A 24347-nucleotide genomic window follows, 5' to 3' on the forward strand; every position below is an offset into this window, starting at 1 on the left:
AGCTTCCTTTTAGAGATGTTGCGATATATTTAACAGATATTAATTTAACAGATTCGTAGATATTTGTCGGACGACGATAGCGGTAGGAGATTGCAGTTATGGATCCCATTAGCAATTAGCTCTAGGATCGAGTGGCTTTCATTTGGCGGGCAAGATACACAAACGATATGATAAATCACAGCGCCGCCCCATAAAGACGGACAACAGGGCGGAACAAAAAGCTCCACCCGTCTCCACGCCACCGAACACAATGTCGACAATGGGCCTCCGTTTAAACAGCGGCGGGCGCCGTGAAACAAACGACTTCCGCCTCCCGTTCTACATACATTTGAATCTCAACTAAGTACTTTGGATGTGTGGTCCGCTGGCCATCTGCCGTGCAGTGGTCAGATGTCGGAGGTGCGCCTGCCTCGGTAAGTGGTAGACGTAGCAAGACAGCAGTGTGTCAGTCATAAGGTCAATAGGAGTTTTATGTCTCGGCCGGTTATTAAACCATCGCCTGGTCGCTCCGTGGTATGCCGTACTTTCATTACCTGACTGTCCAACCGTCTGTCCGTCTGTCTGTCTGTCTGTCTGTCTGTCTGTCTGTCTGTCTGTCTGTCTGTCTGTCTGTCTGTCTGTCTGTCTGTCTGTCTGTCTGTCTGTCTGTCTGTCTGTCTGCCCCCCTCTCTCTCTCTCTCTCTCTCTCTCTCTCTCTCTCTCTCTCTCTCTCTCTCTCTCTCTCTCTCTCTCTCCAATTCCCTCTTTCTCTTTCCTCTGTCTATTTCCCTCTTACTTATGACATCACGGCATTGAGTGCGCGCCGACCGTTTCATGAAACACAAGCCTAACAAACTGTTCGTGGGCAACAGTTGCAACATCAACAAACCATGACATCACACTCGCTGCCATCGTAGTCTCCTATCCTAAAGACTCACACTAAACCAACTGCTGACACCTCTCGTCTTCAGTCAGACCTCCAGTAACCACCAACATGGCAGCTCGCCTAACCTCGTCGGAGCCGTCACGTCACGCGCGAGCCGGTGACGGCCGACCGAACCGTTACCTCGCCGTAAAGCGGCCGCCACCACGACTGCTGGCGCTCGATACGGCGGCGTTTATGGGTTGACGGCGCCATTACTGGCGGCACGGACCGACTTTAATTGCAGCCGTACACACTGCCAATTTGTGTTGGTCGGTGGCGTACTGGCCAGGGTAGTGTTATGTCATAAATAAACGGGGTTTTCATGCATGTTTGATACATTTCCTCACGGATCAGATTGACTCTGTCGAAGCGAAAAATATTGGCCCGATAGGAGCGGACTAAATTAGTTTGGGAATTATATCGTCCATTATAGAAGTCTCAATGATCTAAACTTACTCATTCACCGTAGGGTTTAGGCAAATGCAGAAGCTCATATGCAATCGAAAAAAAGGAGTGAGAAGTCTGCGAGATGACGGCGGTGGCTGGATAGGCTCTCTCCCGTATCTGGGTCGTGTGTGGGATTCACCTCGAATGCTCCCCCCCCCCCCCCGCCCACCTCGTCTGTTGACGGATCACCTGCCGCGTGTGTCAGCCTCTGGTTGACAGATCAGACAACACACGCGCCGCGCTATCACCGCCACCTGTCACAGAACCCATGACTGATGACTGATGGTCTCTCTCTCGAGTCTCTGGCGGCAGAGCCTATTTTAAGGGAATTTGACTGGGGGGGCAACCTGGAAAATTGTCTTTAATAATCCATTAACCCTCGCCCGTATTGGTGTTTCCAGTAGCGAGCGTATAGGGGGGGGGGGGGGTCCGTTGGACCCTCCCCCTTGCCGTTTCGCCCCTGATCGAGCTAGAGCTTCGCGGAAAAAACGACCGTGTTGCCCGTGATGAAAGGAAGCCGATTATACCCAATTTTAAGGTCCTAGGTCATCGGTTGACCTTCCAGGTCAGGTCATTGACCCAAAAGTCGGGAAAATCGGGACCTGTTAGAGCGTCGTAAAGAGTGGCTGCTATGGTTTTTCGGGGTGCTGATCACGAATATCATGTTAGTTATGATCATAGATGATGTCTTCATGCATTTAGGCCAGGTCAGGTCAGGTCAGGTCAACCAGTAAGGGTTTTGCCGGGTATTCGTAGTAGGTGGCAACCGCCTCTGACAGCTTCGTAACATGTTACGAAGGCACCAAAACTACTTCGTAAATGGTCAAATGGTTGCTTAATTCGAATTCAGCTCCAAAAACTAGCCTAGAAACATATAAAACTCGAAAATGTGAACCGAGGTCATCAAAGGTAAATGATCTGACCTGACCTTCCGGTGATCTTGACACCCACCCTAAAGCATGGGAGCAACATCATATCCCATGTTTGAACGTTTGAAACCACGAAAAGGCTGCAAACCGCGGCTAATGCGAGGCGACATACGCCGAATCGCGACCTCGGCCAAACATGGTGCCATGGTGCTAGGCCGCCGGTGCATCTGAAAGAACTGTGGTGCCCCTGACAAGCCTGAAGTTCCAACGACAGGCCCGTGGTGCCCCTGACAGGCCCATGATGCCTTTGCGAGGCCGGTGGTGTCCACGTGAGGCCGGTGGTGCCCCTGGGCCCTGACAGGACTGTGGTGCTCCTGACAAGCCTGGAGTGTCCCCGACAGGCACGTGGTGCCACTAACAGGCCCAAGGTGTCCCAGTCCCTGCGAGGCCGGTGGTGTCCCTGCCAGGCATGTGGTGTCCATACTAGGCCTCTGGTGCCCCTGACAGGTCCGTGGCGCCCTTGCTAGGCCTATGGTGCCTCTGGCAGGCCTATGGTGCCCCTGGCGGGCCTGTGGTGGTACCCCTGACAGGCCCAAGGTGGTGCCCCTGCGAGGCCGGTGGGGCCCCTGGCAGGTCTGTGGTGCCCCTGGCAGACCTATGGTGCTCTTGCTAGGTTGATGGTGCTCCCAACAGGCCTGTGGTGCCCCTGACAGGCCGGTGGTGCCCCTGACAGGCCGGTGGTGCCCCTGGCAGACCTGTGGTGTCCCCGGGCCCCAAGAGGGTGGGGGGTCATGACCCATATGACCCACCCTTAGATACACCACTGGTCATTACTTACAGACTGACTCATTTGACATCCATTGCAAAACAACTGTCACAGTAGTTACGTAGTATGTTTGTCACCCTGTTCCTTTATGCCCATTTTTATAGTGGGCAAATCTCGACGACTAGGGGGGCAATTCTGTTGAGTGCGGGGGCATTTGCCCCCCCAGTTAACATGTTAAAATAGTTAACAGTTAACATGTCTGGCGGTAAGACTTCTGATGCGATTTTTTTCTGGCTGGACTCGGACCATAAAATCTTCCATCACCCGTCGAGCGAAGCTCTAGATTGTTCAGGGCTGCGTCGTTCTGTTTGCCACGCTTTTGCGCAGCGCAGCCCGTAGCAACATTTACGGCGTCATTCGACCGAGTCGGTCGTGCCAGAAGCTTCCCGGCTGGCCGCGCCGCGACGCTGCGTCGATTTGGGCACGTCGACTCGGGCATTTGCTTCCATTTGGTTTCGGTGTGTCCCACGCAACTCACTTGGGGCAAGCTTGACCGGGGAGTGCGGGGTAGGTGACCATTGAGAGACAATTGTCTCTCAGCGCGCCGCTTCGACATGTCATGTACCGACGAATGGCTCCGTCACTAGTTGCTGGTCAGTGGTCATTTGTCACTGCTCAATAGCGCCCTCTCAATATATAATTACATTGCATTGTTGTTCATACATGTAGAATTTCCTCACTTGTTAAAACGCCCTCGCACTGTGAGAAACGTCGTGCCGTTGCTTATAGCGTGTTTCCGTTGTTGCAGCTCACGGCACCATGACGTCATCGGTGCTCGGTTCGTCAGAGGACGGCTCGGAGCGGCAGGAGGGTGACCGACCCCGTCTGGGTGACCTGAGGTCACACATCACCTGCGTCCTCTGTGCCGGGTACTTCATCGATGCCACCACTATCGTCGAATGTCTGCACACATGTGAGTACCTCATCGGGTTTGATGGTGCTTCGAAATGTGTTGTTTGAGGATCTGATCTAGCCTATGGCGATGTGTATGCGAATCATTGGCTGTGCTGAAATTGATGTAAAATCCAAGACGGACGTCGTGGGTGTATCAACAAGGGATTTCGTCAAACATAGGTTAGACACGTATGCTCCTCTCTGTTAGCGCCATGGCCGCCGGCTGCCTACCATCAGCGGCACGTGTTTGCTGTAGGTTCACCGGCCGGCACGTGCTGGTGACACGTGTGTTAGCACGTGGCAGGCGGGGCGCGCCATCAATTTGGTCCGGGCGGCGCGTCTAATGTTAGACCGGCGCGTCCGGTGACCGATTAGCCGTTCCAGCTGCAGTGGCTAGCTGCGACCAATTATCCCGCCCCACTCTCTGAGAGGATAGAGACCTCCTCTGTGCAGCCGGCAGCACGGCGGTCGACTGAAGGACTTTCCGGCATGTCGCAACCCACCAGGAAATAGCTGGTGTCCGGGCGGGTCTGGGTCACCAGGCTCTATTTTCAGCTCCGGCTGAACTTTGACGCGCGCTGAGCTGGTGATAGGTGACGGCCTGTGTCTGGTTTCAGTCTGTCGATCGTGTATTCTGCGACATCTGGAGGCCAGCGCGTACTGTCCAATCTGCGAGGTGAAGATTCACCGGACGAAAGGCGCGTCCAGTCTCAGGTGAGTTCACACATTGCTCAAGCACTTCGTCTTCATTGCCGACCGCGACATTTAAAACGACGTGGTAGGCGTCACTCATAATTAATCAGGGTCGAGAGAATGGGATGTATGCGGGGAGCAGGGAGAGTGATTATGATGATCGTCACTCGCTGACGGCTCGGTTAAGCCCCCCCCCCCCACTCACCGTTGTCGGGGGGGGGGGGGGGGGGCTAACCGGATCACCGACTGAAACGGCACAGCTGATAGAGGCGGGCGAGTGGGCGGACCGTTCGACCGAAAAACACGGCTTTCAGACATGGCTTAGCGCGTACCGGATCAGATTTGTTGATTGAATTAATGTTTTCTGAGAAAACGTCAGATGGCTAATTCGACCACATTGGTTGGCCTAAATACGAAAAGTAGATTACTCAGGAATCCCCAGCTATACAAAGAGACATGAAATGATAACAGTACTTACTGTCACAAAGCTTCGCCTCTTTGTCGACGACAGGGCCAAAGAACAACGTGTCAGCACAAGTGCTCATATTCTGCCAAAGTCATCATCCGTCAACCAGTTGAGCCACCTTCTTCATCTTAGTTTTAACATTCAAACATCGCCCTCAAAGTTGCTTCATTGTCTAACCGTTGAGCCTGACTTCCGTAAAATTCTCTCAGTTTTCAGCAGACATGTCCAAAGTTTTGCCATTGTCTGTTGAGCCGTCGCGGCCGAGTCTGAAATATGTCTGTTCGTGAGAGCGAGCGGTGCCATTTCCGACAGGGTCGTTGGCGCTAGTTTCGTGCTGCGCGATCGATTAGCTGTGACTGTGAGCTACGCTGACCCGCGCGCCGAGGCAGTTCACAATAAAGTGTTGCCGTGATCATTTCTGATTGTAGGTAATCTGTCAAACCAACGCCTGATTGACAACTGACATCACGGCTGTCGATTTCAGTGTCAGTTACAAAGATTGGTCCACTCAGCAACAGAAGCTGTTTTCCTGGCCGATGATTGGTATCATTCGACCGTTTATCATTTCTGAGCTATGAAAGCCACCTCACATCACCGCAAAATATGTGATGAGGGTCTGCAGACCGGTGCAAAGGAGATATCACGCTGAAAATGCAGCGGTCTTGGAAAGGTGGATAAAACTTAAAAATGACGGTGTCGTGTCAATGACAGTTGAAGTAATGACAGGCATGTGACAGATGCTGACGAGGTAAATTGGTTTAGCACTCGCCTCTTCTAAAGCTTTGCCAAAAATGGATAATTCCAAAATGAATTACTGGAAAGAGACCACTGTTTAGCGAGTTTTTCATCAGTAGCGCTGTTCGTGGTACGAGCGGCGAACCGATGAATCGGTTGGTTCTCACAAAGGACGTTTTTTCGTATGATTAAAGCGAGAATTTCTTCTTTATGATTTTTACTTTGTGCGTCTTTCATCTAAGCCATTAATGTTACAGGAGATACAGGCGAAGAAAGACGCGGGCTTAACGTTTCCAGCAATCTGAATGCTTTGTCGAGTTCGCTATCTGCTGGGTGTTACCGAAGGGCGGAGATGGAAATTATTATCTCTGTCTGATAAGCTCTCAATGATACACGATCATCTGATCCGGTCGCAGTGGCCCTGCTCAAGAAAGCAATGCTTAAACTCGCAGGTTGAATCAGAGTTTTTTTCGGGATTGTTGGTGATGTGGGGTCCTGGCTCATGAGTCACGGTTTAACCCTATTAGTGGCAGGCTCCTGGCTACCCCTATTAGTGGCAGGAGGGGCTGTTTACGGCCCCCCCCCCCCCTGATATCTCGAGATCTAACGGGCCGATTTTCAAAATTCAAACGGCATTCGATTTCGCTCAACGTGATCTACATTTCTAAAAAATAAAAATTAAAAATGTCAATAGGGGGTAGAGGGGGGTAAAAACGGGCAAATTGCAGATACATTTTAGACTGTTTATCACGGCCAGGTTTCTGAACCATTCTTAACGCAACTTTTGCCGATCGATAGAGAATGAACCAGCAATTCACATGGATCCTATATACCTACATTTTCAAAAATCATAGGTGGATACAGATCATTGAGATTGGGGGTACACAAAAAGTAAAGTAAATAAGGTTTTTGTTGGTGCTGTTTCTAAAAATGGTGGTAATGGTCTTGTTATGTTACAACTTTCTTATGAGAGAACGACTACAATTGTATTGGTCATGCATAGGCGGTGTCAGGGCACCTATGTTGGGAGGTAAAACATAACCCCCCCCCCTTTTTGGACGCCTGGATCCGCCTATTACAGCAAAAACGTGTCAAAAGAGGATGCACAATAACTTTGTATATGTTATCACATGATCGTTTCATTCACTGTTCGTAAAACTGGTGCATACTGTTATAATACATCAGCATCGTGATCTTCGGCCAAATGACTCGCTTCACGAATAGGACCCCCCAATTCCCAGTTTTATGGAGCCGCCCCTGGTAAAGTTATGAACTTGAAATTTTCAGGGAATGTGCCCAATTTAGTTTTAGGAAAAGTCAGAAAATTTCAGCATCGTAGCTTCAGCGGTTTCGGAGATATTCCCGAAAACCTGAGGGGTGGATGAAAACACCCCCCCCCCCCCTGCCACTAATAGGGTTAAGTCAACCATCGAAACATGCTATTTATAAAGGTTTCATTTGCTTCTTGTTGCACACAATGATGTAGCTAAGTCTCCGAAATTTTCGTACCAAATTGAGCCCTACGTTACGGCTCATGGCTCACGTTCTGTCACGGGTCGGGTTGTGTCCTCACAGTCACGTTACGCGTAACGGTGCACAACCAGCCAGTCCTGTGACACATCTGTTCTAAAAGGAAGCCTTTATCAGATACCGGATCTTCACGAGTGTCGACCGACCAATCAGCAGAGGGCAGAGTTTTTGCGCCGCTGTTGATTGGACGTTCGACTGACAGCGCGTCTGGCGGAAAGAGGGCTCCCGGCGGGGCCGTGATGGGACCAAGTAAAAACAGCCGGATGAGTTTGAGAAACGCTACCTAAGGTCTCCAGTCGCTTGGTTAGCACCTTATATAATTCCATACAAAGCCGCGTGTATGGAATTTGCAATTAATTCAATGTTACTGAAGAATTGTAGCGGTCTCGACAATATTCAGAGGTACTGCAATGTGTTCTCAACCTTAGGTGTCAACCGATTCCCTGACGCTCGTTAGTCGTCATGCATTGCACAATACGCATTGAATCACCACTCGCATTATTTTGGCTTATATAAAGTTGGGGTACCGTACGCCACGACTGCAGCTTATCAAGATAAATAAGGGATCTAAAAGCAGGAACAGTTGTCTACTAATGAGCAACAACGAATTGCTTCACACCAGATCAAAGTGCCGGCATTAGTATATGTGCCGTAGATACTCCCCGGGCAGCCGCAGTGCTCCCAGCTCGCGTGACAGGCAAAAAATGCCGGCGAGGTGACTGGTTAGCGGCCGAGTGACGGGGCCGGCCGGTCCGTATACCACAGTCGGTCTCACGAGACTGGGTCACGCTTGTCTGGGGAGCGACTGGTCGGGGGCGGCGGCGGGCCGAGCACGACCGGACTGCAGAGCGAGGCGCGTGCCACTGCATGCAACTCGTGAGGAGTCCCGCCCACAGCTGGAATTCAAATGCATATGCAACATGTGCATGAAGATTGTTAGAGGTTGTGTAGTGCATTTATCATGAGCTGTTCACAAGTTACTGAGAAAATAATAGACAGCAAAGCCAGTGCAGCACCCCTTGCTGAATTCCCTGAAGGACGTCGTTGTGCCGCAGTGCATTCACCGATACCAGTTTTGGCTGCAATGTTTGCTGGTTAGGCCGTTGACATAGGTGCCTTTTACCTTTAAGCTCATGGAATCCTTCATGTTCGGGAAAACTGGGGCACCATCCAAACACGGTGAGCCCAAAACCAGTTTCTGAGCAGGTTGCACTGACCACTGACTCCATGTATTGTGGATTCCAGGGCCGACAGCATCCTGCAGACGCTGGTTTACAAGATGGTGCCGGACCTCTTCACCCAAGAGATGCAACAGAGGAGAGACTTCTACGAGCAGAGGCCCTACGCAGGTGAGTTCGGCCCGGATAAAAGGGTGCATGTCTGCCGGGGATCTGCCGTCACCGCACAATCCGCTCGTCATTCCGTGCAATAGGTCTAACTGCGATAGCGGTACGTTTATGACGGCTGCTGGGGTCCGTGTCGAGGTCACGTCCCGCTGCCGCTGCAGGAGCCTGGCGCGGCGTGAAAGGCTGGCAGGCGCGGCGCGCGCGTGTCCAGGGAGGCCACCCACGACCTCTGGCACTCACACCCTTCAGATGGCTATCTCACCAATGGCCAATTTATGAGCTGTCGGAGACGACTGAGGCCGCGGAATGGCGACCGGGGGCTGCCGTCTGTGTTGAAGGTGCTGCCAAGACAGCCGTCATGTTGCTGTGCAATTAATTCAGTCAATAACTTAGCCTTAGGCACACTTTCTTCAAGACAGGAGGCGCATCTCTCCTAGCTGTCATGTGCTATAAATTGACCTATCGCGGTCTCCTCTGTACGTGATATCCAGTGGTGTTATTAATTTTCCGCTTCTTAGCTTCGAGACCCTGTCGTTACGCCGCTTTCTTGGCGCGACTTGTTGTGAGGACCGGACTTCACGAGACGCCTGGAGTGCTTAATTGACATCTCGTGACAGCTGAAATGAAACAATGACGTCACCGCATTACCCCCTGCACAGATACACTGCGCATGGTGATTTGGGAAGAAAATGTAGCTAGATGGTGTTCAGTGGTTCGTTCGATCTCAGTTCCAAGAGTTTTGACAACTGAAGTTATTGGTATTATAAAAAAAAATACACAGTTCACCAAACATGTTTCGTCAGGGTTCCAAATTTCTTATGCATCCAAATATCGCCCCAATACTCAGCGAGATCCTTCTATGGTTCCTTCATCTACATGCGCCGATATTGTCTGTTGCAACTAAATAATGTTGCACCCCTCTCTACATACCGTAAAGTGTTAGTGGGGTTATTTGAGACAGTGGGGCTATTTGAGACAGTATTTAAAATCGCTATAAAATGAAGAGCGTTTGATATTTATGTGATATTTTTGCTCAGGAAGGTGTGGAATCGAGCGATAATTCGCCTGAGCAAAAATTAAGCATAAATTTCACACGGTTTTTATTTTATAACAATTTTAACTGTCTCAAATAGCCCCACTGTCTCAAATAGCCCCACCTTACGGTACTGCTAACTCCCCTTTCCAACGACAACTGTCATTTAAACTCTCCGACCACACCATATGTCTCGCCCGAGCGCGCACTTATCGGCCGATCTGATACGTGAACAAGACCGGCAAGACCGCGCTCAGAATAAATACAGGGGCACCGCTGCTTGAGTAGACCGCACGTGCACAGCGGGGAACAGGGGCGGTATTTGTGAGGGGTCTCCGGCATGTCCTGAAGACGGTGGTCTTGCATAAAACACCTGAGATGACGCTGTGTACACGTCTATCTCCGATGGCGGCAGCGGCTTAGTCAGCAGTAAATGTATCAGCCTGAAATGTAGTACGATGTTCTGGTATATGTTTCTCCGCGCTCGAACTGACACCAGCCACAAACGGTGGGGTAGCAGAGAAGAGACCTCCTGGATTGTGATGCCGTCACAACACGTCACTTTTGATTGCAGTCCCGACCTGGGCGGTCCTTGTCCCTCGCCTTCCTGGGAACGCGAGGTGCTCCGATCGATAAACAATAACTGGCAGCAGGGCCGATAATAGCCTGTGCGTGGCGCCGCGGCCCTCCGACGGAGGAATGGGCGTGTCCACCACCTGAGGGTCTGCTGAACGAATGGCCACTCACCCGTGAAATAGCCACGGTCGGGACGGAACGAGTAACTCCCTGCCACGTCAGAGGGGAGGGAGGGGTGATGCAATATTGATACACGATACTATATGCCGCTATGCAGACGCAGACTTCGGCTGCGCACATACAGTCCCAGCCATAATGAGGGGAGAGTGCAATTGGAAGAAATGTTTGATATCTTTACATGTTATGTAACTCTCATGTTAAAATCGGATTTTTAGAGGTCACATGACCCGTGCCCCTTCACGGCCGGGAGAGCAGCCGCAGGCTGTCGTCGCTGTTTTTTTTTTATAACTTTTTTAACTGTACCACACTCGAAGTTTCTTAGCTGCTGCAAGCGTTCGCAGTTTCTCATGTGTCTCAGGCCCTTTACCGTGGCGTGTTTTGTGTGTGCTTTCAGACCCGGAGCTGCCGAGCTGGGCCAAGGGAGACGTGGCCTCCTACGTGCCTCACGTCTTCACCCCCGACGAGCCCCTCCAGCTGCGACTGGCCATGTTCGACGCTGACAGGTGAGTAGTTTGACCTTTTAAGTTTTTGACGAAACATACAAACATTTCGAAGTATGCAGGTAACATTATATGCAGCAAATGTACGGTCTAAAACGAATGGATGTGCTTTGATTCCATACAGAAGCAGAAACAACTCAGTTCCAGGAATGGTATATGAGGGAATTATTAGCTTTGGGAAAGAAAAAGAGGAAGAGATCTAATACACAATGGGAAGCGGTTTTGAAATCAGTCATTTAATTGGGACCGGTGTCGTAATATCATACGCTAATGATAGCAATATGCATTTTGTTTTTGATATCGTGCGACAGCTCTCTGACATAATATTCCGTATATTAATCGAAACGTTTTTCCAAACATAAACTCAGAGCAGCCCTACAATCCCGAGTGCCCTCATTCGACACATCACGCTATACCGTGACCATGAAGCACGCCATTCACAAGTACACCAGACTTCCGCATGCCTTCATTTGACTCCTTCAACCGTCAGCTTATAGCTACTATAACAGAGGCTTCTCTTGGACCTGGCTACCGTCCCATGGTAGCTTCGTGTATCGAGTTTTCTAACCCCGCAGAGTTCTGTTCACACGGTGACAGTTGACATTCTGGGTGCTGCGCATCGGTCACGGTAAACACTACGGACCTATCGACCCGTGCGGTTGGCGTGCAGACGGCCGGGTCGTGGGGTTCGGTTCGGTCTCCGCTGCAGCTGGTTAGATCGTCATTGATGTGAGGTGGAGGCCTCCAACTGATTCAGAAAAGTTGACACATTGACATTGGAAAGCTTCTTGAAGCGGTTATTATTTAATTTTGGCCGTGTTTAAGGGATTATTCATGGCATTTTATGATGTGTTTACATGTCAGAAAGGTCATCCTCTCGGTGGCTTAATAAATAAGTAAATTAATGGAAAGGTTCCGATTTTTAACGTTCCAATGCTACTTCACGCAACAACATTTAAGGCCTGGCTACACTATGCGTTTTCTTCGTGCGTTTTTTGCGTGTTTGCGTGTTTTGCGTGATATCGTTCTAGAAAAAAGAACGATATTACGTTTTTGTGATGTTTTTCACCTTAAATTTTAGTTACATAAGAGTTATATTAGCTTTTGTATATAACCAAAGTAAAAATTATATTGTTTATAACTTATTCCCCAGAACGATATTACGCAAAACACGCAAACCTGCAAAAACGCACGCAGAAAACGCATAGTGTAGCCAGGCCTTTAGACTAAGAGTTTATTTAGATATATTGCGCATGCTCCGTAAGCCAGCTGCATCCACCAACACAACAAAGCTTTGCCAGTTTTCCCATGCCTTGCACTCATCCGGGGCAGTGCGGGCCGACCTTCACCATGTCACCCGTCGGTTCCCCACTCGGTCCGGTCCGGCGCCGTGCCGTGAGCTGCACCGACCTTGGTGCGTCCCGTCACGCGGTACGTGACCTCACCGTGAGACGTGCCAGCTCTGTTCCGCGCCGCAGCACCCCGCCGCAACCCTGAGGTCACTCTGGGACAAGTTCCGTGTCATGAGCCTCGTGCGAAACCACGGCCTCGCGACGCTAACTAGCATTGATTTGTAACGGTGAAGTTCGCAGGTAATTCCAATGACGTTTTCTTTTCTTCAGGGACGACGAGGAGAGCCCAAAAGCCGCTGGCGTACCAGGTGGCGCACCTCCGGTCCGGTACCTGCGCTGCCAGGCCGGTACACCCCTCACCGTGCTGCAGAAGCTCATCCGCAACAAGTATCAGCTGCCGCCTAGCATTCAGGTACGGATATCTCGAACTCGAGAAACTTCTTCATTCATCCTGTGATTCATTCGCGAAATGGCGCAGATGTCAGGTTTTGTGGCCACGAGAAGGATAGCCGTCCGAGTCCGGTCTCCAACAAAGCAGAGCAATGGTCACCATCTAACGTAGCTAATAGGGTGTGCACGCGCCGGCTGCCAAGGCCGCCGCTGCACGACCATGCCGCGTCACGCCGCCGACAATCGGCCGTGTGAATGATAATCCTGCCGAGCTGCAGCGCAGTGGTGCAGTGCTGAATCTTCCGGGCCGTACTCGCCTACCCTTTGCACTGCTGGGTATTTAACTTTCGCGGCCGATCACAGCGATTAGCAACGATCGGCAGTAAGTTATGGACGGTGGCGACAACCAATAGTAGGTCCCTGTATAGGTTACGGTGTCCGATGGACACCAGCCCCATGTTCCTAGAGTGGATTACAACCGGCAGTGAGGACCTGACAGTTCAGATCCTGGCCGCATTAGTAGTGGGTAGTCGAAAGTCGCAATCTGTCATCTCCCATGAGAGTTTTGTTCACCCCTTCCGTCTGATGGCGTCACCGTGTCTGATACCGTCATATGGCGAGGATCGCATCCCGTGTCGATCCGCCCTGGTCGTCCGGTGTCACTGGCACGCTCTGTCCTTTTTCAGGTGCAGCTAATCAGTGGACGGCACGTTCTACCTGATGACGTCACTTTGCTGGACCTTGGATACATGGGCTACCTCGGTCAGGTAAGGAAAACTGCAGCCAGCATTGTTGATAGCAGTATTGTGGTAGTTTGAGTAACTTTCCCAACCCGGAAGCTTATCCTGAAGTAATCAACAATTTCATGTTGTGATAGGCGCTGGGCGAAACAATTTGAGCAACGTTTGATCATGTAGCGTTTCTGCTGTTACTGTCTTTTTGGGAAAGCCGTGGTTGTAGATAAGCAGGTTTCTTGTTTGGACAGTGAGTGGTATGGGTATCGTGCAGGTGGTGAAGCCGGTTTATGTTGTCGGCTAATGACTGCCACATTGATGGCGGTATGGATACTATCACGAGGAAAATAGTGGCAGCTATTTTAATTAAAGGTTTGTGCACCGCAGCCTAACGATATTTATCATAGTGCAGCCGTATCCGGTTGCGATGTTGCCATCCTGTTACAACCACGTCGTCTTTTCTCATTTCAGAACATCACGAACTTATCGTTCCGGCTGGTTCGAGGACGAAAACGGCCCTCTGCGCCGGCAGAGCCGAGCGAAACGCTTCCAGTGAAGTGTCCCCGACTGGAAGCATCATCACCAGATCAGACTGCTCTGAGTTCAGCATCCCAGGATGCCCGACTGCTAGACTCAGTTACCAAGCATCAAACAGTGTCGGCTTTACTGTCCAATGACATTACGCTCAGAGGCGTGACTTGCCTCGCAAATAGTCAGACAGAGACGACACCTGCTAACACAAAGATCGTGTTGCCATCTCCTCTATCAGCGAACAAGCAGTTGCTACCTGCGTCCAGTTCCATGCCTCCCCCAACTCCTACGGACAAGCTTCCTCTGCCGGCGACTAGTGTTCCTTCAGCGCCTGCAGTCACTTCACCGGTCTTCAGTTCTGCCGCCGTAAAGCCATCACTCGAGCACACCTCTTCGGGTTCACTGACATCAGTGAACACTTCACCAGCACTTTCCGTTGTAGTCCGCCCAGAAGCGATGTTTGACCCTGACGATGAGGACCCGACTTCCCCTGGGGTTGTCCAAGACATCATCGCTAGCCTGGATGCTGAGGAGGAGGGTCCGTCAGTCGCACGCACAGAAGTGGTAGCATGTCAGAACGGAGGTTCGAGGTCGGGAGCAGCTGGAGCACAGAGCTCGACTGAGGAAGCCGCCAGGCGGAAACCCGACAAAGAAGCGGAGAAGCGGGCTGTGGAAGAGGGAAAGAAGAACACGACCAAGGTGCAGAATGGTGAAACGAATATCTCGAATGGAAAACCACAGGAAACTATTAAAGAGGATGACTTGCCGAGAAAACGGAACGATGAGGTCCAGATTCAGACGTGTTCGAAACATCAGGTGCCAAACAAAGAATCGACAAAGACTGTTGGTAACTCAACAGCAACACCAGTCAAAAGCAAACTGACTGAGCGAGCTCCAGTTACAAGTGAGTCTAACGTGCTGAACAAAAATAACGTCAGCAAACCACCAGATCAACCAAGCGTCCCATGCAATGGACATGCTACAAGCAAAAGCTCTGTTGGTGGTTTGATCCCAAGCCCAAGTGGCACAATGAGCTTTAGCGTTCCACGTTATCCATTCAATGGAGAGGTATCGGGGCGGACACAATGCCACAGTGGAGTAGACGAACGCCGGTGCGACACGTCCAACGGTGGCCTTGAGAAGGAGCTCAATGCCAGACCGAGCTTGAATACTCCCAGGGCTAACAGCAGCACTCCACAGTCACCGACTATCCCCACTCCTTCTGTCATCGGTTCTGGTCAAGCGCCCTCGTTGTTAAATGGTGCGGGTCAAAAAGTTCCGAGCAAACACATCCATAGTGGTGCACAGCTACAAGCAGCCACAAAGATATCAACGACTTCAACCGTGAAGGAGCTTTTGCTGAAACCTTCCACAAAGCCTTCAGAAGCCAGCGACAAAGGCATGCGGAAGGAGGCAGGACCGGCTTCAACAGGACGTATGGCAAATTTGCCTTACTCGCTGAAGCTCCACATCCCCTCGCCGCCACTCCAATCCAATACAATGTCCTACAGGATGTTGGACGTGCCAAAGGTTCAGCACACTATTCACAACATTACCAATCCGTCGCTCACCCAGCTCCCAAATCCGAGCCACCACCGTGGTCATGCTATGACCGAGCAAAGGAATCGTACTCTCAATGCTCATGTCGCTGAAACAAAGCCAAGCGCTACATTGAAGCGGAGCCGCGAGGAGCCTGCCGTGCAATCCAAGCGCGCTAAAGTCAGCCAAGATGCCGCCGGAGGGACTACTCCTCTGGATCTCTCCAATCCATCGAAGAAGACTGTCGCCGCCGACTCCACGTCGATGCTGTACGGCTCGCCTGTGGCATCACCGAAGTCAAGTGTGCCCAAAATGAAGGCTGGGAAGAGCCAGGACATTCATTCCATCGTTGATAGCCTCGCAAATCGGGAGCACATCTCTCTCACTGCGATTTCCTCTAATGCGTCCGGTCAAACACAAACCCCAGCCAAGCATTCCTCTGAGGCGAAGACTTGTGCCACAACAACGAAACCCATTCCCTCTTACCCCAAGGCGGCTAATATCCCGAGAAAGGTGGCACCGCAAAGTGGAAGGAGACATCCTGGGAATGTCACAAAGCCTCCTTACCCTTCCACGCCCCAGGTCTCAGTTCCGTCGCCCATGTCCCCGCACCGACCGCTGCCGATGTCCCTTCCGATGCCGGAGTCTGCCTCCTGCTACTTCCCTCCCGGTGGTCTCTGCAGCCCTCCCCTGCACGTAGACACCAGCCTTGCCAGCCGCCTGAGCTACGACATGGCGATGCGGAACCTCCTGACGTTTTCCCACATGGCCATGGCCCAGGGCGGCATGGTCAGACCGCCATCTCACATGTTCCCCACACATCCCATGTTCCCTCCGCTGCCCAAGGGCCACGAGTTCCACCCGATGTCGGACCCTTCCCTGCTTCGGCGTCAGTCCGAGGCCAGGATGGGGGCCTCTGCCAAGAAGGCGTCTCCGACGGCGGGCACCACGGCACCGCCGCTGCGGACTCCGACGGCACTGACGTCGGCCTCAATCCAGCACATGGAGGACCTCACGAGGACCGTTGGGAAGAGGAAGGACCCTGAGAGACACTCGGTCACGCTTACACCGATACCTTTTAAAGGCTGACGTTGGTGCTAGGAATGATGCATATAATAATTAGAAATATGCCTATCAGGTCCAATGAATGTGACATTGAAAAGGCTGTGTCCCAAGATGCGTATTTTCGGTTTCTAATGTTACCGTGCGGATGAAGTCATTTGTGCACTGTTGAGACAAATGCGTGTTCAATGTGTTGCCAAACATTCATCGAGTGAAAATAGTGCCAAGCACATTTTGCTGACGTCCCATTTCTGACTGCGCAATGCACTTGATAGTCTAAAGCCACTCGAAGTATATTTCTGGTCTGACAAATCGCCTATATTCGGTCACTTGACATTTTCAACCCAATATGTCGGGTGAGCACACCTTGTGCAATGGCATTTTTGGTGAACACAATGTTAACACAATATCGGATGTCCTGTTGATGCATTCTTCAGCGCTCTTTATGGCAAAAGCGATTTGTAGCTGTAACGATTGAATGTGGGTGGTGTGTGTTGAATGCGTTTCCGGCAAGAAGTTTGCCGAGATACTTTTTATAACGCAAAAAATGTGCACGATGACGCATCCATATTTAAGCCATGTCTCCACATTCGAAATATACACCAAAGATAGCCCGTGGTGTTTATGGTTAGTTATTTGATCAATGAAACGCCTTACCGCATAGTTGATAAAGCTGGTGGGAGAATGACTTTGTAGTCTATTGCACTCTAATGGCCCTTTCACACGTAGCAACTTTTCAGTCGCCGGCGACAGCAGCAGTCGCCGGCGACCGCCAGCGACCGCCAGCCAACGATCGTGTGTGACGTAGGTATGACGTAAGCAAGTCGGTGGCGATCGCCGGGCCACGGCCGGGCAATCGCCAGCAACTGGTGACGTCAGATCCGCGTCACAGGCCAGTCGCCGGCGACTCTTCTCGAGCAGCGGACGCCGCCATGACAGTTTTGTCCTTGGTGAGTGGTTTAGGTGATTTGTGATGCATTTTTGGTTGGTGTGGCTACCTTAAATTTGTTGCACAGTAGCATAGGGATTATTATCTTGTAGTTTGCCTGTCGTGAAGCTGTTGTGACTTGAATTTAAGCTTGATTCGACAATATTGGAGGGTTTATGTCATTTGTGGCGCACTTGCCCATGATCACCCATGATTTTTATTTGTGATAAATATGTATTTTTTCATCAAAATTGAATATTTTAATGACATTGAAATTGACACTAGTTTCATAAGGTAATGATAACTTGCTTGTTGTGTCACAAGAACATGGTTTACATTCAGTATCAGTGCCCTTGAGGACAAAGTGCCTACCCATCAGTCAGCTATTTGCCTACGTATTCGTGCGACACAAGGAAATATTTGATAGCAACAAAATATTATATTGCTGCTCATTAATTAGCATGATCAAAATCAAACAGGTAGCTTTGCAATTTTGTTATTGTTTCTGCTGGAGTTTTCCTTGGTACCATGGATAAACAACCCAGGCCAAACTTAATCCGCATTGGGTTCGCATACATGGCAAATGATAATCCATGGCTTATTAGTAGGGTAAGTGGCTCCTATGACGCACACTTCCTAAAAGCGCACACCAAGAACTTTTTTTAATGTAGTTCCTTCAGCAGAAGCCAGGAACGAAAAAATCAGCTGTCAATCACTTCCAGCGACATTTGTGCTGCGTGTGGACGGCGGTGGGGTGTTGTCGGCTCAAAAGGTGAGTAGTTATGGCGGATATTGTGATTGAGGTGCAATGTTTCTTCAGCAAAAAAGTGCCTGAAGCAATAATGCATGTTTTAAGACGCATGCACTTCTCGCGTAAACCTGAATAGGCCGGAAAGATCGATGGGCACTGACCGGATGGCAATGCAACGGGGCTCAGTTTAGGCATGCATGCTTTACCCAGAATGCGTCAGTGCTGACGGGAGGGGGCTGAATGTCAGGTGTGCGTGTTTAGGGCAACTGGTTCTGCAATGACGCACACTTTCAGTGCCGCAAATGCGCACAGTACATCTGATGATTATCTAGCCTTCTTTCTTACAAGGAGCAGCTTATATCACGATGAATTGACATGTTAGGCATTGGCACAGTGTAGAATGCGGCATTGAGCTCCACTCCCGGCGGTGGAGCTGGCAAAACGGCGGTGGAGCTGGACGCCGGGCCCGGGCGCTCGGCAGGTGACGCCGGACCCGGGCGCTCGGTTGGTGACGCCGGGCCCGGGAGCTCGGCAGGTGACGCCGGGCCCGGGCGCTCGGCTGGTGACGCCGGGCCCGGGAGCTCGGCAGGTGACGCCAGGCCCGGGCGCTCGGCATGTGAAGCCGGGCCCGGGCGCTCGACTGGTGACGCCGGGCCCGGGAGCTCGGCAGGTGACGCCGGGCCCGGGCGCTCGGCTGGTGACGCCGGACCCGGGCGCTCGGCTGGTGACGCCGGGCCCGGGAGCTCGGCAGGTGACGCCGGGCCCGGGCGCTCGGCATGTGAAGCCGGGCCCGGGCGTTCGACTGGTGACGCCGGGCCCGGGAGCTCGGCTGGTGACGCCGGACCCGGGCACTCGGCTGGTGACGCCGGACCCGGGCGCTCGGCTGGTGACGCCGGGCCCGGGAGCTCGGCAGGTGACGCCGGGCCCTGGAGCTCGGCAGGTGACGCCGGGCCCGGGCGCTCGACTGGTGACGCCGGACCCGGGCGCTCGGCTGGTGACGCCGGGCCCGGGAGCTCGGCAGGTGACGCCGGGCTCGGGCGCTCGGCAAGTGACGCCAGGCCCGGGCGCTCGGCTGGTGACGCCGGGCCCGGGAGCTCGGCAGGTGACGCCGGGCCCGGGCGCTCGGCAAGTGACGCCAGGCCCGGGCGCTCGGCTGGTGACGCCGGGCCCGGGAGCTCGGCCGATGGAACATCTCGTGCTGACTCCGTATCCATGCGGGACGACGAAGAACTAGATAGAAGTCTGCATGACGTGATGCCAACCCCTCGCGTGCAGAGCAAAGGTAAGCGAAGGGCAGTTAATAGAGATGCTGTGCTGGTAAAGAGGGCATTGTTTGAGTCCGACGGTAACAAGGAAAAAACAAAGAAAACAGCCAAACATGGACACGTGAAAATAAAACAGGTACCTAAAGCCCAATGAAGACCAGTCATCAGGAAGTGAGACGACATGCATATACTGCTGCATGAAGTTCTCACGATCGTGTGAAGAGTGGATACAATGTCAAGTGTGCACTGGCTGGGCATGCGTGCCATGCACTGACGCTGAAACAAAACAGACAAGTTTCACTTGTGACCTCTGCCGACAGTAGATACTGAGTCAATGAAAAGGTTTCGAGTTCATGATGTGTTCATGATGCGTACATGTTCATGGTGTGTTTCATGATGTGTCGAGTTCAAAGTTCATGATGTGCTCATGGTGTTCAACTTTAAAATAAAGTGATTTGATCAATACCTCGACATGTTTATTAAACCTAAAACCTGTTGGAATTGTTCTTGTGCGCATTTGAGGCAGCTGAATGTGCGTCATAAGAGCACCGGTGCTCTATTAGCGCACGTCGGACGTTGGTGGATGTTTTGCCTTATATGTCATAAATGATGAAGGAACGCTGGAACGTAAAAGTCAAATCAAGAAAGCAAATGCTTATGAAAACTGCTTGTGACCATTTTGTCAGCAAAACAGGTTTCAGTAAGTCTCAAAAGCAGTTTTCCTACTAGGTGTGCGTGATAGGAGCCACTTACCCTACATAAATAATTGCATTATGCACAGTAGGTGGTAGGTATGTCATGTATTTTGGCAAGGTATTAGGTGGTATGTATTTTGGCCCTGGAGCTGTTTCCTATTCATTGCAGCAATGCTGCCGTCATGGCTTATGTGTACCATGCGCACACAAGCTCCACCAATGTAAAAATGTCGTTTTCACACAAAACTCATAATTGGAGGAAGGTAGAGCAGACCAAGAATAAGCGGGCATTTGCTGCAGTGTGGAAAAAGTCACTAGAGGCTTGATACTTTTTTACATGCAGCAGCCTGGAGATGTCCACAGAGGCATGCCTGAGGATGTCCACAGAGGTGGATCCAGGCAATAGTTTTTACAATCTTCTCCCCTTGTGCCTGCTGTGTGTTGTGCTGACTGCTTGTCCCCCTTCTGGTGGTGCCTAGACTTGCCTCTGCATATCTCCCCAGGCTGCTGCATAATGTCTAAAAAAAAACCCTCAAGCCTCTAGTGACTTTAATCACTCCAGTCTCTACAGCATATGCCCACTCATGCTACAGCTGCCTTAATAATACCAAAATTAGTAACAATGGTCTCATAACCATATTCAGTAGGAAATGAATTACCTAGAAAATTATATTAAAAACTTGCTTTCACTTGCTTTCAAAAAGAATGAACACTGCTAAAATGCTATTATTTCAAATAATGCTAGGTTTCTGAACCACAAATTCCAATTCTGTGTCACTGAATACTGATTGCCAATTGTACAAGACAAAAAGCATCAACAATGCTACATCAAGGATAATGATGCTAAGATAGTTCTCATTTTAGCCTGAAGTGTAAAAACCAAACCTAACCTGATTTGGGTATTTGGGTAAACCAGGCCTAACCTGATTTGGGTATTTGGGTAGTTTTTATGATGCTAAGCAATAGCCTATTCCAGGCTTCCTAATTTGCAGAGCTTTTGGTTAAAAAATGATTTTTAAAAATGTATTTGAAGTATGTTCTGACATGTCCGCCCTCTGTGCCTGGCAGACAAGTCACAGCGTTACCTGATGAGTCAAGAGGTTCTGTACCTGATGTACCTGATCAAGAGTACCTGATGATCCTGCAACACCACCTGATGGCCAACTCGACGGCATTGCTGACCCGAAAAGGAGTCTAGCAGCTGAATGTTCAACTTCTGCCACTGCACTGTTGACTCTGCCTATAGACAGCATCTGCACCACGGCCCACAGACGATCTTCCGTGGGACGGTGTGCTGCGCACCAGTCACCACACTGACGGCGTTCACCTGTGTGCTGCACAACTTTCTGTGAGGTCAGGAGATCGACACTGACGGCCCCGGACGGTGTGCTCTGATTGCGCCGAGTGTGCTCCCTCGTGTCCGGGCCTTGATGCCAATACCGCACGCGAGGCGGCGCGCGTCCGCCAAGCCCTCACATACTGCGTCCAAGGTGCAGGTGGTGTTCGGTGACAGTGTGCAGCTTCTGCCGGCCCCGTGGACGGCACCGCATGTGACCATGGCATGTGCATTCGATTTTCTGACATAAGTGCAGTGAATTCATTTGTCATTTTGCTTCTGAATGCTGTCGCCGCTCGGTAGGGTCGATTCTGCCAGAGTAAAGAGGTCGCCACGATCGGCGGCGGTGGGCGGTGCGGCAAGCCGGAGCAAGGCACTCAGCAATCAGCTGCCGGGAGGTGGCGGCGGCGGCGGCGGCTGACGACTCGGGCCTCGAAAATCCTGTCGTGTGCGTTGCTGGCTATTATGCGTTGTTGGTGTGCGCTGTTTTGCAAGGCCTTTGGAGCGGCATGTCGAGTTTTGAGTTTTGGACGAAGGAGCCTTGGTGTTTTGTTGGTCTATTTTCGATAAAAACGGTCATGAAGAGTGAGCTGTGTCCAGGCTGATTTTAATATTTCTGTCACAGTATTGTCACCTTTGACCTAGGCTTGTGTCTTCTTGGGTATCGGCATATTGTGCCACCGTCCTTGCCCCGTGTCCGCGCGTGCTGCATTTTTATGTGGTCGCGCGTATGGTGTCATATACTGTCACCTCGCCATGTTTAGTGATATCCACTGTGTGGAAAAATGCATTTTGTTATAAGGGGGGGGGGTACACTTGTGTTCCCCAATCCAGCGCTTTAGATAATACAGCATCTGTTTTTGACATAATGAAAGCCTGTGTTTTATGTGGGTGGTAGGCTTCGCCGTTCCTCAGGTCCGTTTCTGGCATTTGAATTTCTGCTACATTTCTAGAATGCCTTTTTTCTGTTTTTCACATACAAAGCACGGTTCAAATGTGTGACCACAAATCACTGTGATTGTCCCATGCTTACCACCAACCATTCCTTCAATGCTAATGTCGTTAAAGCGAAGTTATTCATTTATTGAGAACAGGGTTGTAGTTGAATAAACAAGACAGGTGAGCAAAATCTGCAGCACTCGTAGTCTTGGCTGATGCGTTAGGAAAAATGGAGGAACTGCAAGTACACATCACTTTTCAGTTTTATGCTTGAGTGCATTGAATTCCAATGTAGAAGAATCGCAGTTTGATTGTATTTTCATTGATATTATGTATTGTTTCAATAATACTCGTAGATCTAATAAATATTATTCCAATATTACCTAGACGGTAGTTATCATCCTGCAAAACATGTCCAAATATTTAGTACCTTGAATAATGCAGTAAAATAAGCTGCGCCGCTGCATGTATCAGCAGCGCAATATCTGGTGCCAACTCAAGGTCAAACGGGTCACGTGACAGCTGAGCGGCGGCTGGCTAGAACAGTCGCCGGCGACTTCAAAATGTTGGAAAAATTGAACTTTCTCGGCAACGCCGACAACTCTTCAATGATTGGCTGACACGACTGCTACGTCACACCCCGGCGACTGGTCAGCTGATATCGACAACTGCGGAGTTGCCGGCGACTGACCCCGGTCGCTGGCGATCGCCGGCGACTGACCCCGGTCGCTGGCGATCGCCGGCGACAGTTGCCGTCGCCGGCGACCGGAAAAGTTGCTACGTGTGAAAGGGCCATAAGTGCTGAAGGCAAATGACCGTTAATCAATGTTTGAACTCAGCGAATGGTTCCAACTTCCATGGCTCACTGAAATGGGAATATATAAATATTGCAAGCTTATTTATTAATGAAATGTAGAGCACCGAACGTAAAAGACAACGAGGTAATTTAGGAACTTTCTAGGCATGTATAATCTGGGTGACAACTGACAGCTTGAGTCTTATCTTGGACGTCAATGTTCTCCCTGCTTGATTGCAGTAATCGTTACAACAAAAGTTGGCTTGAGCTGTCAGATTTGGGTCATGTGTCATCTTTACTTTTTTAGAAGGTGTCACCAAAAACTAGCAACCAGTTCAAATTGCACTTATTTGATAACTTGCGAGATTGCCGATATAATAGCATTCTATGCGAGCTTATCACCTCATTTCGACGTATATACAATCCTTGTGGCGCTTCAGTTTACTAAAAGAAATTCTATGAAGCTATGGCAAAAGTCCCAAGTTTTGATGCAGATTGACGTGTGAAAAGGTCCGGAACCAAAGCGAGAACCATCAAATGAGTATCCGGACAAAGCTTCTTCTGGCATTTCTTTGACGCGCAGATCTACAAATCTCTGTCTGTGCATTTAATTCGTGCGGTAGATCGATTATGCGCAAGTTCCGTCTATCGGTATAGCTCTGATGCACATGTTGTCACACGGTGGCCCCGCCCAATCCCCACGGCTGGCCTGTGCCTGCCGCCGTAGCCGGACTCCGAGCATGTCACGAAAGTCCCCCAATTCCAAAGCCATAGATTCTTAATGCGCTGCTTTCAGTCTTCGCCTTAGTTTCGCGTTAGGTATATCTGAACGGACTGAACGACATCAAAGTTTCTTAACCCGCGCACCGACGGGGGGGGGCGGATATCCGCCCCCCCTGAGGTTTTTCGCGAATAGCGGGAAAACCGCGGCGCGTAGCGCCGCGAAATTTGGTATGACTATAACCTCATCAATTTTACACATGGTGTGCAAGTTTGAACCTCCTACCTTTTAAGGTCAGGTCACCAGGTC

General features: G+C 50.7%; 1 protein-coding gene and 1 long non-coding RNA gene across 3 annotated transcripts in view; both read left to right on the top strand.

Annotated features, from left to right (window-relative positions):
* LOC122363517 (proteoglycan 4-like) overlaps positions 1-17221 on the top strand; it is a 111960-nt gene extending 94739 nt beyond the window's left edge. For both annotated transcript variants that reach the window (XM_043332903.1, XM_043332904.1), the window contains 7 exons: positions 3795-3959; positions 4558-4654; positions 8610-8713; positions 10894-11002; positions 12622-12763; positions 13428-13508; positions 13947-17221. In XM_043332903.1, coding sequence (XP_043188838.1) covers positions 3806-3959; positions 4558-4654; positions 8610-8713; positions 10894-11002; positions 12622-12763; positions 13428-13508; positions 13947-16634 — 3375 coding nt within the window. In that variant the 5' untranslated portion in view covers positions 3795-3805 and the 3' untranslated portion in view covers positions 16635-17221. The remainder of the gene's footprint in view (positions 1-3794; positions 3960-4557; positions 4655-8609; positions 8714-10893; positions 11003-12621; positions 12764-13427; positions 13509-13946) is intronic.
* Positions 17222-17514: 293 nt separating this feature from the next.
* LOC122363512 lies at positions 17515-22326 on the top strand. Its single transcript, XR_006253382.1, has 2 exons — positions 17515-17557; positions 21315-22326. It is a non-coding gene; the product is annotated as an uncharacterized LOC122363512 (long non-coding RNA).
* Positions 22327-24347: the final 2021 nt, after the last annotated feature.

Source organism: Amphibalanus amphitrite, unplaced genomic scaffold, assembly GCF_019059575.1.
Source record: "Amphibalanus amphitrite isolate SeventyFive unplaced genomic scaffold, NRLGWU_Aamphi_draft 000625F_arrow, whole genome shotgun sequence".
Lineage (NCBI taxonomy): Eukaryota > Metazoa > Arthropoda > Thecostraca > Balanomorpha > Balanidae > Amphibalanus > Amphibalanus amphitrite.